Source organism: Staurois parvus, unplaced genomic scaffold (assembly GCF_062004578.1).
Source record: "Staurois parvus isolate SC_StPar_1 unplaced genomic scaffold, SC_StPar_1.0 ptg000162l, whole genome shotgun sequence".
In the NCBI taxonomy this organism is placed as follows: domain Eukaryota; kingdom Metazoa; phylum Chordata; class Amphibia; order Anura; family Ranidae; genus Staurois; species Staurois parvus.
In genome coordinates, this window is record NW_028317958.1 from 2,210,901 (window position 1) to 2,229,687 (window position 18,787).

General features: G+C 39.4%; 1 protein-coding gene across 10 annotated transcripts in view; it reads right to left on the reverse strand.

Moving 5' to 3' along the window:
* Positions 1-18,787, reverse strand: part of MAGI1 (membrane associated guanylate kinase, WW and PDZ domain containing 1) — a 768,502-nt gene that overhangs the window by 41,962 nt on the left and 707,753 nt on the right. For 9 of the 10 annotated variants that reach the window (XM_089676009.1, XM_089676005.1, XM_089676006.1 and 6 more), the window contains one exon: positions 1,889-1,980. In XM_089676009.1, the coding sequence (XP_089532135.1) occupies positions 1,889-1,980 (92 nt within the window). The remainder of the gene's footprint in view (positions 1-1,888; positions 1,981-18,787) is intronic. The other variant, XM_089676004.1, reaches the window with a different exon arrangement.

Below are 18,787 nucleotides of genomic sequence, written 5' to 3' on the forward strand. Positions count from 1 at the left end.
AATATCCCCCTGTGTGTGCTCTACTGTTGGCAGACAATAAGTGCCAGGAAACCGGAGCAGCGGATCAACATCAAATTTTGTGTCATTATTGGGAAAAGTGCGAGTGAAACTTTAGCTGTTACAACAGGCTTATGGTGAACAGTCCATGAAGAAATCAAGTGCTTTGAAAAAGGCATAGGCGGTTTAAGGAGGGCTGGGAAGATGTCCATGATGATGCAAGAAGTGGGCAGCCAAAAACACAAAGGATGGATGCAAATGTGGACAGAATGCGAACCCTCACACGCTCAACTCGAAGACTTATGCAGGCCATACATGGGTCCAATTTGGAAATTTCGGCCACAATTTCCAGGTCACAGCTCATGCTCATTTCTTTTTCGTTTATATTTCCCACACGATTCTCCGATCATTGATTCAAAATGAGTTCGATATTCAAAAAATTTCCAGCATGCCCGATCACTCAAGTTCAATGGTCACACGAAAATCGTCAGTTTCTGTGACCCACTAATGGGGCGAAATTTGAACGAAAATTCTTAGAAAAGATTTTTGAAAGAAAATGCTTTTGGAATTCGACCCGTGTATGGCAGGCTTAAGTGTGGAAATGATGGCAGAAGAATTGAACATGAAAAGGGTACCAGTGAGACAGATTCTAATGGAGGATTTGGGAATGAGAAAGATTTCTGTGAAGATGGTGCCTCAAATCTTGCCAGAATATCAGGAAGAATGTTGTCTTCAAATTTCATCTGATCTTTTGAAGAATGTAGATTTTAAACGTTTTTTTAAATTTCGAGAATTAAATTGTCACACCTCGCATAGATATTTCTATATTGACAATGGTCAAACTCCATACAAAATCAAGACTTCTAGAACATTAATATTTCATTAATAGCATTACTTATAATATGAAGATCATAATCCAAGCTCTAGGCAAACAATTTTTAAAGGTCTACAGTGTCCCTTTAAAGCCGCATACATTAAGCTGCTGTACAATCCTTGTTTGTAGGCGCTTGTTGGAAAAAGCATCAGACAGAGCAAGAATTTACAAAGCATTCAGCACAATTAAAGAATTTAATTTAAATTTAATTTCTTTAAAGCCTTAAAGAATCCTTCAGCTAAGTCTGAGAGTGCTGAATATTAATCTGATTGGGAATTTTGGCTGTATGTTAGCTTTAAACAAGATTTCGCAAACCAGAAACAGAATTACATTTTTTAAACAATAACACAATATAATACAAGTGTATCATAGCAAACACCCAGCACATTTCATAAAGCCATAAGCATTCTTCAGGTCAAGCCTGGAAGCGTTGAATATAAATCTAAATGGGAATGCTGGCAAGATTTTAAAAACTGCACAGAAGGAAGATTTTAAAAAACAATAACACAATAGCATGACATTATTTGTAATGACCTTTTCTTTATATTTATATCTCAAAAACATTACAGCTTCTTTGAAATGTATATTTTTCATCATGCTTATTTTTATATTACTTGGAGGTTAGACAGCTTCTGGTTGTCTGGTCACTTCTGAGCACCCACATTGGTAATAGTCCCTAATACCGCTGCTTAGGAATACCTCCCAAGCCTAATTATTAATCATAGCAAGCAGTGCTAGGATCTGGCATTGCATTATCAAACACTGGGGCATGCATATCTACTTTAATGGTGCAGTATGTAGAAACTCTTGCTGTGGATCGCTTTGGAGCTAATTAATCTCTATTGTGTACAGCACAACAGTTCACAACACAGATTATCCCAATAGAAACCCACAGCACGTCCACACAAACACAATGCAATTGCCAGTCACCAGAGAGCATGTATCCTAAGTATTATCAACTGTGGTAAGAAAACCATGCACATTGTACATCCCCATCTGTTGTCAGCATTTACTTACTGGCTCCCCAGGTTCATTCCCTCCAAGAATTCTAAAGCCAAAGCCGGTTTCCTTCCTCCACAAGAAGATATCATGCTCCTGAAAATCTGGAACTTGGGAAACCAGGAAAGAGAAGGGAAAGGAAAAAAAAACAATCACAGTGTTACTTTACATGCAAAAAAAAAACAAAGCCAAAAAAAAGACTGATACATGGAAATTGGCATTAATTATTCATTCTGTTGAGCTGCCAGGAAGCAATCTGTGTGTGAGATGTACTGGGAAGAGATGTGAGCTGCGGCACATGAGACCAAGATAAGGAGCTTAAAGCTTGAGAACCTGTCTCCTTGGCATACAGTCAGCCATCTTGTGTACCAGGCCAGAAAGAAAAATGCCCTGTAAAAACCCATAAATATATGTTTAACAAGCAGTAAGTCCTCATTGACCTCAGTAGCTGCAAGAAAGGAGCAATTAATCTTCAAAGTTCACAACACAAGTAATGAAGTTGTTCAAGTCAGGTCTCAGCACTTTGCTCTCTCCCCCCCATCCTGTATACCTGTTATAGTTATATTACAGACCAGGGGCGGACTGACCATTTGGAAACTCGGGCACTGCCCGAGGGCCCGGGGTCAGTAGGGGGCCCCATGAGATGCCCCTGGTACCTTTTTCATAGGCTTTTTTGAGTTTGGGCAAGGACACAGGGGCCCCATGATCCCCTATTGCCCAGGGGATCATGGCTTCCAAGTCAGAAGTAATAGAAAGAACTTAATTAAATAATAAAAAAAAGTATTTTCTACTGTGAAATTTGAGGATGAATTGCTTCATGGTGTCGGCATCTACTGAGGGCTGTGAGAGCTTGTTTTAAAGCTTATTTATGGCTTAACAATATTGCAATATTCATATGTTTGTATCCTGGCCACAGTTTCACTTTAAAGTCCTTCCTTTTTTCGTAACAAAATAATATAGATATCTCAACTAAAGTCCTGTTGTGAGATAAAAATGTGCCCTTGCTTAGACTGCAATCCATAATGTGTATGCAAGGCAAAGCAACATATGGCTTAAGGCAACTGCCCAAGCTGCTTCACCCTGACCCGGCTTCTCGTTCCAGCCAAGGAAAAGCTTGTGTGTGTTGAATTCAACCTTCACAAGGATGCAGACTTTCAATTCACTCAGGGCTAGAGATTCACAAAGACATTAAAAATTCTGTCTAGTACTTTAGAGATATGGCTATTTTCTAATGAGCTGAGCGACAAAATGGCTGCAGGGTAAACAGTTACAATTGACTAATAGTCTACAAAACGGCTGCCTCAGCTAGATCTAGATTAGATTCAACTTTGACAGTCTTTTTTTTTCCATAGCGGCTGTCTTATAACTCCATGACAAGGGAATACCAGTGACAGTATGTAGAACACATGTCATTCTTACATGTAATTGGCATACATAAGTAGTCATTAAATGAAAATGAAAATGGAAAGCTTGTGAATACTGGAGCATTGTAGGATAATTCATTTTAGATTATGAGCTGTTTCTTTCAGCGCAGGGCTAGGAACTTTTAGCCTTGGTAGCGAAAGCACAACCAAGTGGCCTTTTCATATTAGGAACAGAAAGTGTATCACGCAAAATATGTTGTGGTGCCGCACTGACTGTTGAGCATAGTAAAAGGTGGATGTTCCTAAAGAATTGTGATGAAAAAGAATTATTGTGATGCATCTTTTAACATCTTCCAGCACCAGCTTTGCGGCTTCCAGCATATTGTTGCATACAGTCTTAGAGCGGAAGAGGAAGTTGCTTGAAGTTTTCCCTCTACCAGTTGCTGTGGATGCATGTCTGAATGCAGTTAGCTACATGATGCCCAACATATGTCACTGAGTGGTGGTATCACTTTGATAGACATCTCAATGGTGAAGTATCTCCATTAAGGGTCAACAGCACAACATATCTTTCTTAGTACTGGCCCACTGGGCAAATGCTTTTCCAATCTAATAATGATAGATTATTTAATACCATCACCTTTGAAATGTATAGAGTAGTTAAGAGTATCACTTCTCTGCTAAGTAAGGCTGTATGACAAGAAACTTGAAGGCAAGTGGATAGAGAGACAAGGAACAGTGAGACCAGATTATCTGCAGCTCAGGTAGGATTAGGACTTCATCTCTCTCTCACAAGCCTTCTGAATAATGGAATGTATAGTCCAATTGCAAGTTGACTGCTCTCTCTACTACCTGCTCAGGTGGTGATAATCAGTGGCATAGCAGCATTAGTAACATATTAAGAAAATGCTGTTAACTCCATGGGCTCTGGTCAGAAACAATCCAGTCAGCAGACTAGGATCCAGTGAATCTCCAGGGGTCCAGCTACTACCTTTATGCTTCTGAAGTAAACCAAAGGCATAGAACAGTTTGTCAAAACTGTCTACATGTCTTTCAAATCACAAGGGAGAATGTACTTGTAGACAGTTGGTGTCTAATTGGGAAGGAGCATGCCAGTTCAGACAATGCAGATTGGGCAGCTTCTCTGTCTACTGTAATTCCCATCAATGTCAATCAAAGGGATGGGAGGCCAAAGCTTCGACCTTGCCCCAATCTACCTCAATTCTTATCCAGCTCACCCAATTTCAACTGTGATTCAAGAATGCTTCTCCCCCTCTTAATACACACATGGAAGCATCATCGAGGCATATTTATCAGACAGATATATTCGTAGCCACAGGATTGTTTTTTGTGTACATTGGATATTATTAATAATGAGATCATGTGGTTTAAAGGCTCAATATTTTCCAATGGCAGTCCAAAAACATTAAGCTACGCTTTGGTAAAATGCACACAAGAGACATGTTGACAAAAGTGGGTGACCTGTGTTAAAGAGTAGTATGACTCACAGGGTGGCATATCCTCTAAATACAGCAAAGTATGAATTGTAGTTCCTCAACAGCTGGAGTGCCGTAGCAGTTTACCTGTCCTTAGTGGACGGTCGTCTCATTGATCCGCACTGTGTTCCCAGAAAACTGTTTTTTTATCCTTAGCAGCTATAATCTATTATTGATTTCAATAGTGGTCTGTGCATGACAATACCAGTAAGTGAGTTAAACAGGAAAGGTAATATGAGGACTATTACTGAAAGAAAAAGAAAAATCAATATAATTAGGGGAAGATACTTCTTGTGGTTAGGCCATCGACTTGTGAAGGAGAGCTATTAGTAAAGAGTCCAGAGTTAAATATTGGGAAACACCTCATGTTAGCAAGTGTCTAATAGGGAAGTATATCACACATAGCAACCAGTAGGATTCTTGCTTTCATGAGCTAAACTGAACTTGAAAAGAATGCTGAAATATGATTGGTTGTTATAGGAAACTCTTTCATTAACCGCTTCAGTCGATCCTGAATACGGCTGCCAGACTCATTCATCTTTCCAACCACTCCATCTTCGCCAACCCCGTCTGCCAATCCCTCCACTGGCTTCCGATTGCACAACGGATCAAATTCAAAATCCTAACACTGACGTACAAAGCTGTCCACCATACTGCCCCGTACTACATCTCTGACCTAATATCCAAGTACAGCCCAGCACGCACACTCCGCCCCTCACAAGACCTCCTTCTCTCTATTTCCTTGGTCTCCTCCTCCCATGCCCGCCTCCAGGACTTCTCCAGGGTGTCACCCATCCTCTGGAACTCCCTGCCCCAACCCATCAGATTATCACCTACTCTCCTCTCGGCGCACCCTGAAAACCCATCTCTTCAGGGAAGCCTACTCCACCCCCTGATAACCTGCCGACCTCCTCCACTCTTCCTACCACTCCATCCCCCACAGCTATCTCCTCCTGTGCCACCATCCCCTCCCTCCTAGATTGTAAGCTCGAAAGAGCAGGGCCCTCGATCCCCTCATGTTTTGCATTGTATTGGTATTGTTCTGTCACATGTTCTGTCCCTTTTGTAATGTACAGTGCTGAGCGAACTATTGGCGCTTTATAAATACTGTATAATAAAAATAAAAAACTGGTAATATGTGAGGCCCTGTGTGTTAAATAAAACTGGTAGTTGGGTCAAGAGAACTGAAAAAAAAAGTCCAACTTATTATGATTTGGGACCAAAATTAAAATGTTAGCATTTAATCTTTTTTTTTTTTTTTTACAGAAAGAGCATTTACAGTAGTTATTTTAAAGGGAGACTGCTGTGTATTTTCATTAAGTACTTCTTTTGAATTATTAATATTGGAAATTAATTTTAAAGGGATTCTCAACCTGCTGGCTGCACCACATTTCCATGAACATATTTCATATGTAGGTGTGATTTCTGTATGTTTGAGAGTATAGTCGCCACCCTGGCTGGGAAAGTGTCAAGAAAAGATCAATTCTAGTGGAGAGTGTGTTGTCATTACCCTAACTTCATGATCACAAAAGCAGAAAAGAGCATGACTGCTGTGCTGCATTATAGGCGGGTATCACAGCATGAACTGTATATGTAGTGTGCAAACAAAGTATTTATGTAATTATAGGTTAAATATTGAAACAATATTTTTAACAACATGAACACATGTTGATTTGACTATTTGCAAAAAGTTAATAACACTCACAAATAAAAAACTTTAAGTCCCGCTACACACTAGTGCAACTTCTGAAACGACAAGTTGTACAAAATTGCATGACAAAGGAAATCTCATTGTTTTCAATGGTGCCCATTAAATCAATGTGACTCAGCGCAGTGTGATTTTGGAAAAGGTTCCTGCACTACTTTGGTGCAATATACAGTGTACCGTGGCCTTATAAAATATGCAAAGTCGCACTGTAAATTGCATCAAAGTCACATCACAGTAGTGTGAACTGAACCTCAACCAATCAGAGTATTGTATAGATTAAAGTGAATGCAAATAAAGTATCTTAAGTTGGAAACAAACTGGAAAGTAAAGAAAACAAACCCAGGTGCTTTGTAAGGATGAAAAGACCAAGAGACTGTTAGCTTTTGGACTTTTTATTCAGAATATTAAGGAGTCATACGTGATTTGTTAACATGAATTGCGATTACCCATTTTTTTTTAGTGATAAATAAATTTGAAGTCTATGTTGACTAAAGAAAATTGAATTTGGATCATGAGTCAATCAATGTCCAATAAACAAACTCCACCTAATGTATGTTTTTTGGCAGAAAGTAGAGTCTACTTTGAAAACTAGGGCTCGTGGTGACAACACAAGGTAATGGAAAGCCAATGCAAGGTTGTCAACGTGAGACTCCTCAAAGCCAGAAGGAAGGCCATTTTAACATCTTGCAATTAAAAATCAGGATTTAAGTTGTTTCATCTAGCTCAAATGTGTCTATATTTGGTTAACCCCATGTACTATATCTGGTCGAATCATGAATCAACCAAGACGCCATCTCTGTTTTTCTTGACTGTTGATGCTCCACGGGACTGACATCCAATAATTCTACTCAGCACATGACAGTCAGAGCCAACTGCAAGCCAATCAAAAAATGATTGAAATGAAATTGCCCTCTCTGGCCGATTTTTATCATTTTGTCAGTCCAAGTGTGAGGCTTTGGAACATCTTGATTAGATATCAGTAGTGACACTCTCAAAGTGCTGTCTTTTCACACTTTATGAAAGCTCTGGCAGACAGGTAAACAAAGTCAAAGATTTGCCGTAAATGCAGCTGCCCATTCAGCTATGCTCTGATCTTGATTGTAAACACACTGTAAAGTGGTTGTAGGATGCACAAATCCTCCTACATCAGTTGTACCTGTTTATCTGTTGCCCTCTTTTCTACAGCTGTAGAAAGTGCAAAATTTATACAGCTTGTCTGAACTTTCAGAAAGCAGAGGGCAGGGAGCTGAAGTTACACCCTGCAATGGTCAGGGAGAGAAGCTCTGAGTGTTGATTGGAGAGAAGGGACACACCCCCTCAGGCTGCCAATTACAGACTGTGTGCTCATGCACCCTGCCTGTTACCTTTTTTTCTCTTGGTGTCAGGAAAATCTGTCAGAAGAGACTCCTACATATAACAAAGGAATGAAGCAGCAGACAGAAATGACACTTAGTGCTCTGGATTGAGACAAATACACACTATAAAGGGATATGCTTTGTTTATATTTTGTGTCTGAGGTTCACATCCACTTTAAAGACGATTTTTCATTTAAAGCTCACGATTGTTTTGGGTGTGAAACAGGGAAGTTGTTCTGCTGCCAGAAAACAGCGCTGTATACTGTAGGTACCCGAGGCTACATACAGTTAATACAGTGCGCCCAGAAAGCACACCTGCTAGTGTGGTACAATATTTAAAGTGAATTAAATGTGGAGTTAAGATTTAAAAGATTCTTAAGTGGAGGATACTAGGAATTAAGAGTTACTCTTGCCAAATCTTTTTTTTTTTTTTTTAGTTTTGAACAGAGTGGAGAAGAATTAGAACCTTTTTCTATTATTATTGTCTGCATCTACATTAGAAATTCTTCTTCTCACTTCTTGTCCTATTGATCCAATAGGAAGTAGAAGAAATCTATACAATAGGAAAACAGCAATACAAACAGCTGTTTATTAATAATAATAATAATAACCAATTCTATGAAAAAGTGCTTTTGTTGCTTCTGTGTCACCATTGCAGAGCTCCTCTTTGCTTCTTACACCACAAAAGGACATAAGGAGGCATCTTCTAAAATGGGTCACAGTGAGCAATAAAAATATTAGATATCATTATGTTCATTTTTATTATTAGTCCTCAAAGTTATGTTTATGATCATCGTGATGTATGTTTTACACAGTACACTTGCTAATGGCTTTATTTGCTTTGAGATTAATATTCCTAAAGGTTTTATGTCCATATTTTTAGCCCTGCGAAAGCGGCCACAGATTTATTTATTTAATGTATTTATTACAGGTACTTATATAGAGCCATCAATTTATGCAGCGCTTTACATATATATTTTGCACTCAAATCAGTCCCTGCCCTCAAGGAGCTTACAATCTAAGGTCCCGAACTCACATTCATACATATACATACTAGGGGCAATTTAGACAGGATCCAATTAACCTACCAGCATGTCTTTGGACTGTGGGAGGAAGCCACAATACTTGGAGGAAACCCACGCAGGCACAGGGAGAACATGCAAACTCAAGCAGTGCTGTGGTCGGGATTCGAACCGACGAATGCTGGCAGGAAGAAGTGCTAACCACTGAGCCATCGTGTTGCCCCTTAAAGCTTGTTGGATTTTCTTTACTTATAAACAGAAATCACCAGCATTCACCTGCAGTTGGGTGTGCAGTCTTTGCAATAGCAGATTGTAAAATAGCCAATGTCTGCAGTCACAAAGGACAGCAATTTGTTGCTCATAAATGATGTTATCTAAAAGCCTGGAACACAATATAATTTTTTTTTATTCAACCCTATGGGCTAAACGAAAAAAAAAAACTGACAGATTGCTTTACAAGAGATGTTCGTGCAATCCCCCTCCCCCGCCGCTGTGCTATTGTGTTCTAACAGGGGGATGACACCTCCCACCCCACCTCCAGGACACACCGGTCATTGGCTGCAAGCGCTCATCGGATGCAGGTCAGCTGCTGGTTTTCAAACATACTTGCTGGACAGAAACTGGTCATGAGATCGGCTTCGGTCAGACGCAGGCCAATGGTTTCTACTGTAACACCTGATTTTGGCCGATTTTTGGCCTGTGAGATCCAGCATAAGGTTATGAAACATGCCAACCACAAACCAACCCACTGCACTTCTGCTGTTTTTATCTTAATATATAAAAGGGAACAATGGAACCGCTAAAATCTTGCATGGTGAAATTACCCCAACATCACACATAAATAAGATTTCAATACTTTATCTCTTGAAATATAAGTTGAGGGATAAGTTGAGCAAATTCATTATAAAGAAATTTTGGGAAATGAGATTGGAGAAAGTATATTATATCCATATGTGATTAAAGGTGTATTCTTATTTTATCCTTTTCACTTGCTTACATGTTAGGATGTATAACATCGCACACTCAGAAATTGTACGTTATGCCTGTGCAACTGTACTACAGTGGATATCATGTACGGTCTCTGGTAGGTGATGCTTCGTAAACTTCTATGTTGCCTTTTTGACTCATTGATATATTGGAAGCAGTTATGACTCCACTAATGTAATGACCCCTATACATATATGATATGCATTGCATATAACTGCCACTTGAGTTGTAAACTACATTGTTTGTTATTGCTCAAAAATAATACAAATTTTTACAGTGTTACTAAACCCAGGACCCTGCATTCACTATATCTGGTCTCCCACAGTACACACAACATGGAAATTCAATTATTTTAGTAAATATAAACTGCCAAATACTTTTTCTCATCAACTGTTAAGAGCAGTCTTGTGACTTCTATCAGTGTCCAGCAGAGTACAGCTTAAAGCTTGTAGGAGGAGTTTTCATTCTCCCAGATTGTCCAATGAGGCTGCATAACCCTTTACCCTCAGTCTGGACTACGATGATTGGCCCTGTACTGATCACATGCATTCTTCCAAGAAAAAAAAAAAACTCTCAAGCAATACACACCAAACATAGCATGTGCAGCTTGCTTCCAAGGCTTTGTTCTATCAGCAAATGGATTGGGGACAGTAGAAGAAGGGGAGGATCAGAGAAAGCAGGATCAAACATCCTTTTTACACAACACAGAGGATTAATCCCTTAGGTTCCACAGTGAGTATAACAAGCATGCTTTACTGCATATTCAGACTGATTTTACTGTTGTGGACTTAGTAAAACTTTAATTAAAAATAAAAAAAAAGTGTATTCATTTTTTTCCTGATTTTTTTTATCCCAATATCCCAAATTCCCTCAACTTTTTTCTTGATATCTGTCAAGCTTTATAACGAGTAGCGCAAACTCAGAAAGCCAAGCTATGGCACATCGCTCACTACCAGACACATTACTATTCTTTTTAATGAAGTGTAGGAAAGGGTCAGGTGGTGAGTGATGAGCCAATAGTCTGGCTTTGAGAGTTTGAACTACTTGCAATAAAACTCGCTGGGTATCAAAAAAAAAATAAAAACTAGCGGACACGCGGCCTGTTTTTTTGTATTTGGAAATTGGGGGAGGAATGATCTCAGCATGTATGTACCTGTGTTCAGTGGATGAACTGTAAGACCACAGCAATAAATATTTGTACTATGAAATGTGCTAATCCTAAATAATGGACAATGTGCTTTATATTTAGCAGTCTATATACAACTGCAAATGTTGACTAGGAATTATTTGTTTTTGTCAATTGTACAGCAAACGTCCAAAAGCATGCAATAATTACCATAGTTACCCTCCCCCATCCCCCTTCAACATGCAATTGAAATTTCTAAATAAAACCTTTATGTTCCCTTACACACCTCCTTTAAACTCTGTGATCCTATCGCTGAGTCTTTGTGTATGTATAGGCAATGCAAGCGGGTCATGGTTAGTGGGAGGGGCAAGGACAGTCCGAGCTAGATGATGCTGGATTTGAGCGAGGCAAAATAAGAGACAGGTTCTATCTGAATTGCTTTAGCGTGTAGTGTGAAATCAGATTAATCAATTTCAGTACAGGAGAGGCGACTGTATGACTTTGCAAGACTAAAGGCGAGGCCGGAGTTCAGCTTTAAAAAAAAAGCTAAAAATTTTCACTTGAAGGCAGCTGGTCAATAATGCAATTAATGGAGTTTTTCTTGCTCTCCAAGCTATTTAGCCTAATTGGGTGGCAATTTACTTTAATTAAGATTAAATACCCATAAAATCTAAGCAAAACATCGATAACTATCCAACGTGCTTTATTCATGCATTGAGATCTTTCCACACTAAACTAAAAAGTCTTAGCTGTCATATATCACCCTTAACAGAAAGACAAAATATACAGAACAGTCTTGTATTTCCCTTTTAATGAACTGAAAAGAACAAAATTTGGTTGCGAAATGGCAGTTGGTGGACGTACGGAAGAAAAGAATGGGAGTCAGGTTTCAGCAACTGCCATTTCTCTGACTGGCTCCTCCGGCCAACTAGTTTCCAGGAATATGGAAAATACTGAATAGGTTCCTCGAATGAAATCTGTGAGATCCAAATTACTAGAACCCAATTAGGGCTTCGCTCCAGCCCCATTTCCAACACTGTGAATACTGCTTAACTACAGCAGATGTAATCCACGGGCTGCGAAGTGCTAAGCACTATAGAGCTGGTGGTCAGAAGTAAAATGATTTCATTTTGCCTCCTCCCGGACTTACAATACAGTACATCATTGCAGAACAAAGAGCTCCTAGAATCAGTAATTGCTATCAAAGAATACTTCAGCCTGCTTTGCCTGTAAAAGGTATATTTTTCTGTCTGTGCTAATCAGCTCCACTTCTTGACAGCACAGCATATAAAAATGAGAACAGGGAAACCTCCAATGAGATTTTCTGGGTTCTGGCCTAGTAAGTCAAGGCATGTTCAATAGGTATTGGGCACATAGTTAGGCAGGTTGAAAAAAAAGTCACAAGTCCATTCATTTCAACCAATAGAGAAAAATAAATAAATAAAAAGCCTCCATATATATAATCCTATACCTTAGAGAAAGGCAAAAACTCAATAAAGCATGATCCAATTTGCTAAAATAGGGAAAACATTCTCTCTGATCCCCCCAGCATGCAATTGGATATTCCCTGGATCAACTACCTCTGATGTTATTACCCATAAATATTAAATACAAAGAATACAATTGGATTTTAAGATATGCATCCAGAGTTTTTTAAACAATCTACTGAGCTGGCCAGAGCCAACTCTTGAAGGAGTCTATTCCACAATTTCACAGCTCTTACTGTGAAGAAGCCTTTCTATATGTGAAGGTGACATTTCTTTTCCTCCACTATATGGACCACTGATGTATTTATACATGTTGATCATATCCCCCTTAATCTCCTCTTCTCCAGACATTACAAATTCAGTTCCGCTAATCTTTCCTCATAGCTGAACTCCACCATAACTCTTTCCCAGTTCTCCAATATAATTTTTTTTGTGAACAGGTGCCCAACATGGATGCACTTAGCTGTCGAAGGCATGAGGGGCCAACTAGGTTAGTGTCACACCTTTGCGTTTTCATTTGGCAATCATGTTGATGTGTTTTTCATAGCGCGCTGATACGCATTTTGAATATGCATTCCGTGGTTTTAACCGCTGTAAGTCCGACCTATAGCAGAAATACTGCTACACGGCGGACTCCCTGCGCAAATCCATATATATAGGTTTGTGATTTTACATTTCTGGGTAGCCATTGGTGGCCTCGGCTGTCAATCATTGGTCCCGGCTGGTGATTCCCCGCCGGCACCCGATGATCGCCAAGTATCACTGATGGGGCAGAGACCTGTATGTAAACAATACAGATCTCTTCCCTCAGCTCCTGCACACTACTTTGCTTACAGTGTAAAGCACACACAGCACACAGTAAAACAGCTGATGGTTAACTCTTTGATCACCCCAGATGTTAACCCCTTCCTGCTCAATGTCAGTATAATTCCAGTTTTTAGCAAAGCAGAAAACATTTTGGCCTAAATTTAAGACGAAATTTGATTTTTTTAATTTTTTATTGGACATGTTTAATGGCAAAAGTAAAAAATGTTTTTTCTCAAAATTATCGGTCTTTTTTCGTTTATAGCACAAAAAAATAAAAAAAAGCACAGGTGATGAAATACCACCAACAGAAAGCTCTATGTGTAGGGGAAAAAAGGATATATATTTAATTTGGGTGCAGCATTGCATGACCGCGCAATTGATAAGAAAACACAATGGCAATCAAATACCATCAAAAGAAAACTCTATTTCCGAGTAAAGTAACGCTGCGACGTAATGCAAAAAATGCCCTGGTCAGGAAGGGGGGTAAATCCTCTGGAGGGCAATGGAGGGTTAATGTGTTTCCATGCTTCATGTGCTGTTCAGGTTAGCCAATACAAATCAATTTAAACTTGATACCAGGGTCTGAAAACACAAAACTGCAAAAAAAACAAAAAAACAAAACACATCATACAGGATTTTTTCATGCATTCATACCGACTTCTATGGGTCTCAAAAAGTATAAAAATGGACCTGAGCTGTTTTCAAGAATAAACTGCAGCACAACGCACATATATGCACAGGCTCTATTGTATAACATTGCCTTTAAAGCGCGTGTTTGGTGCATTCTAATGTGCACCTTAAAATATGAATATCTGAATGGGGCCTTAAAGCGGAACTTTACTCATTCAACATTGACCATTTTGAATTCTTATGCTAGCATTAGAAAATATTGTAGATAGGAAAGTATTTCATATTTACTTTTAAACTTTAGTGGTGACTGATGCACCATAGTTTGCCTTTGAGAGTTTGCACTACTTGCAATAAAGCTTGTTGGATGTCAAGAAAAAAATAATACAAAAAAAAAAAAAAAAAAAACAGTATAAGTGCAGCCTGTTTATTCTATTTGGATATTGGGGGAGGAATGATCTCAGTATGTATGTACCTGGGGTCAGTGGATGAACTGTAAGACCATAGGAAAGTATATATTTACTCGTTTTAAACTTTTTTTTTTTTTAGATTTCTTCAGTTACTTCCTAGTTTCTGGCTTGTGCAAATGATGTCATACATCCCAGGAGTCTTCAGGAGGGGAAGAGGGGTTTCCCTCCTGCCTACCTGTCTTAGCTAAGGGCAGATGGATTGCAGGAAGTAAATGCTAAATCAAGAGGAGGTTTGACTCTCTGAGTTCAGTTTGAAGAAGGCTGGTTTTTGGTTCTTGTTTTTGTCAAATTGTTAAAAACTATTTTGATTTTATAACTCGTGTTATTTTAATTTCCTTCTGTTTTTTTCCCCAGTCTATTTTGAAATCTGGGTTTTGTTTTTATTTCTATTTTTCAAAAAAAGGATCTGGAAAATGTTGTGGTGTGGAATCTATGGTTATATCTTTGGTATACATGACTTTGTCCCCATTTTATATTATAACGATGTAACTTGTTGATACTAAGGCCACACTCCGTTGGAGATTGTGGTTGTCTGATTATATTTGTACATGGATCCATGCTTCAATTAATAAAAAAAGATCTGATTTAAAAAAAAAAAAAGCAAAATCTATCATCTTCCCTTACTCAAGATGGCCACGGCTAGAAATAATAGGGGGGGGGCATAGATGGATGGGTGAGTTTGCTTTGAATATTAAAAATGAATTAAATAGAGTTCTTGGATTGTGGTGCTCAGATGCAGTGTAGTTCCACTTTAACTATTTTTTTGTTAGTTACATCCCTTTATTAAAGCTGAAGTCCACCATGACATCATCTCAGCCTTGGCAACGGCACTGAACTGGAGATCAAGGATGAATTTTTAAAGATAAAAGGTACAGAAAGAACAAAAACAAAGATTCTATTGTACACTGTGACATTTCATGAATTTATTCAGACTAGTCAAGGAGTTACTGAAAGACTCACTTTAAATTGTCAAGACCAATTGTCAACTATGAGTCATGCATTCGCACACTTGCCCGCAGCCTCTGAAAAAAAGCCAATAGGATGTATTACATTTACTAAAGAAGCTCAGATCCAGCCAGAGTGGCCTGCAGCCACCCGTCACTGATTCTTCCTCTTCAGCTGGTAAGGAAGATGCTCCTGGCTGCCATTAATGGGCACTGATGGGGGACTGGCTCAGTGCTGATTTGAATAAGAAGCCCGTCTTCTAACAGTATCAGCCAGGAGCTGCTTCCACATCGGTCAAAAAGAATGTAAACAACACTGAGAGACTGCACTTCCTATGGTTTGAAATCTGAGTTAGCATTGATAAAGGCAACACATCCTTTTGGTTTTTTATTAAAAGCTGCATGAAGAAATGCAAATGAGCGGTTCATAGTAAAAGTGTAGTCACCCTTTAAACTCCTAGTAGCTGGTATTTCATATACAAACACTAATGTTCAGGCGCAGCCCATTCCACATATTGGTGAGCAACAGCTGTATTTCACAGTCCACCTGCTCACGCAGCAAATTTAACAGCTGATGTATTCCAGCCGCTTTGAAAAATGAGCAGGTCAACGGCATGTTATTGTGCATTTGCCAAATATGGGAACATGCCAATCACTATATAGGCACACAAATGTTTCATATGGGTTCACACTGAATGATCCTGACAACATAGAGCGGCTGGTCCATTTGCTTCCTATCTAGAAAACATAGCGGGCTCTTAACGGTTATGTCAAGGTTACATACATGCTGATCTGTGCAGTCATTTCTCCAAGAAATTTGCATCAATCAGTTTGGCGTTGCGGGACTCCTCTGCAGTGTGCGCCGAGGGGGAAAAACAACCGCTTCTAGGCAAATTTGCATTCAGCTAGCGTGTGGCTCAGGAAGGCTGCAATGGTGTAATGTAATCATGTAACAATATTTAAAGTAATAAGGTAACACTGTAAATCTGAATGAAAGGGGTTCTCCATGCAGCTGTAAATAAGTTATTCTAAGTTACGTTGTTTCTTGAAACAGGTACTGTAATATTATAGGTAGCTATGGCAGGGATGCAAAATGGGCAGGTGTACTTATTACTATTAGAACACTATAGATCACCCTTTCTCCCAACCTTCTCAACACTGGGGTCCTCTTGAATTAACTTTCCGATCTCAGGAAGTCCCTACTAAAAATTTCTATATCTACAACTCATGACACATTAGTGTGATGGTCAGTGGGAAGAATGCTCCTTACACTTGTGGTCATTGGAAGAATTACCCTCTTACAAAGAGGTAAAAAGATCAATGGTGTCCATGGGAACTTGTCTGAAACATTGCTCATTGCTCAAGGAATCTCTAGCAACTTCTGGAGGAACCGTAGCTGAGAAACCCCACTCTAGGTGCTCTCAAAGTTTCTGATGACAAACTAGGAGGCACCAAGACAAGGTAACACAGGGAGCAATTATTATATCAGCCAAAAAAAGAGGGCTCAAAATACATCTCTCAGTAGAGGCAGTCTAGGAAGGCCAGTGTTGCTATTGTCGGAACTGTCTGCCCTCGAAAAAAAAAAAAAAAATGAAGGGTTTGATACTCTTAAGCTGCCATAATTTGCCACACTGCCAGTGATGTAACTAGGTTACTAGTCACAGTCCACTGAAAGTCCTCTGGATGGTTGGCACCGAACACAAAAGATACTATTACTGTAGGTACAGAGCTACTGAATTTAGTCTTTCAGGCTGCCTAATTTAAGGTGTCCAAAGAAGTCTTCCATCCAAAACATAGGCTATGTGGATTGGGTACAAATCTATGCCTGACCATAGAAATTTGAGGGCAAGTTGGAAAATGCAGTTGCAATCATTAAGGAAGTAGGATTTACAGAATTAGATGGTCATTAGAGGCACAGCTGGCAACTTTTTTTTTTTTTTTAAGTCACTCTCACTCTTGTTGCTAAGCCTGTGTATCTAAGCCCCATATGCGCAACAGTATTAGAGAGGACCACATGGTCAACTGAGACAGTTTAGACTGGAGTTTTGTACAATTCTATAAATATATAAGCCATGAGAACATCAACAGTCTGGAAGAACCAAATTATTCCAAATGTTCCATCGTGCTGTCACACATTTCTTTAACCCACATCAGCTGATTTGATCGTTCATTTCATATTTCCAATATGTGATCCAATGTGAGCATATATCCAGCTACTAATGAATGCACTTTGCGTCTATTACTCATTTTTAAATCAAAGTACATCTGTGCTTGCAATTAAAGGGTCCGTCCATCCAAAATTGACGCCCGTTTTTGGTAGATGCTGGAAAGTTTCATTACCTGACAGTGACAGGGAGTTTCTTACATCTCCCGGGACTTTATTTGTGAGATCTCTGCAGCTTTACACACCTGCTGTTGGCAATTATATGTGGGTTTCCACATTCCCTGAAGTATTCTGTCTTTAATATTATGGAAAATAGAACAGAAGCAGCTGAACACACCAAGATGAGAGAGAACACCCACATCTCCCAGGTGGACAGGAACAGTGTCAGAAATTATGTCAATGGCTCCCACAGTTGGGAGTATCCATGACAAATAAAAAGCCAACCAAAGACTGCTCACTGTGTTCCACCTAGAACTAAAATATCACTTTTGGGCAGTGCCAGACTAAACTCTGAGGGGACCCCTAGTCAGATGAAACCTTGGGCCCCCCCACCCTTGCAGGTTTCTACGGGTTTTGCGTGTGCGCTCTCGTAGGATAACATTAAACTAAGTAGTGTGCACATCGGCTGCTAGATGGAGATGACCATCATTAGTGTACATTACACGCACGAAGGTTGCACCAAAAATTTTTTACAAACAGAGCTGAAAGAAGATGAGCTTTTACGAGACAAACTGTAATGTGAACCTGATGTCTATACATCACATTAATACAGAATTTTCTCTATAGAGTCTTTATTGAAAAGTTTTCATTTTGTTGATTGACGGTTTCTATCTTTTGTAAACAATTAAATAAATCTTCGCTGTAGCTTTCTTTCAAGATCAAATCAATATTATTTTGATTCATTGTCGTGGGGCCCTTAAAACCGTGTGCGGCCCATAGGCCAGTGCCTACTCTGCCTATCTGGTAATCCGGCACTGCATTTGGGTGGACTAGCCGTTTACCAATGCCAGTAGTTAGAAATGCACAGATACCTGTTGTTTTTTACCGGCAAGTACGAGTACCGATACTTGTACTCCAGTACTCGCTGATACCAATTACTGATACTTTGTGAGTGCATACAAAATAAGTGGGTTCAAATTGCACCGCAAAAAATAGCATGCAGTTTTAATAGGAATGCTGTGCAATTCTTGTCCGAAGCACATGCGGTTTCCCTCACTGCTCCAGTGTGAACCCAGGCTGAAGTCACCATGACAAGCCTGGGTTCACACAGGAGCGGTGCGGGAAACTGCATGTGATTCGGACAGGAATCGCACCACATTCCTATTTAAATTGCATGCTATTCTTTTTGTATGGACTCAAA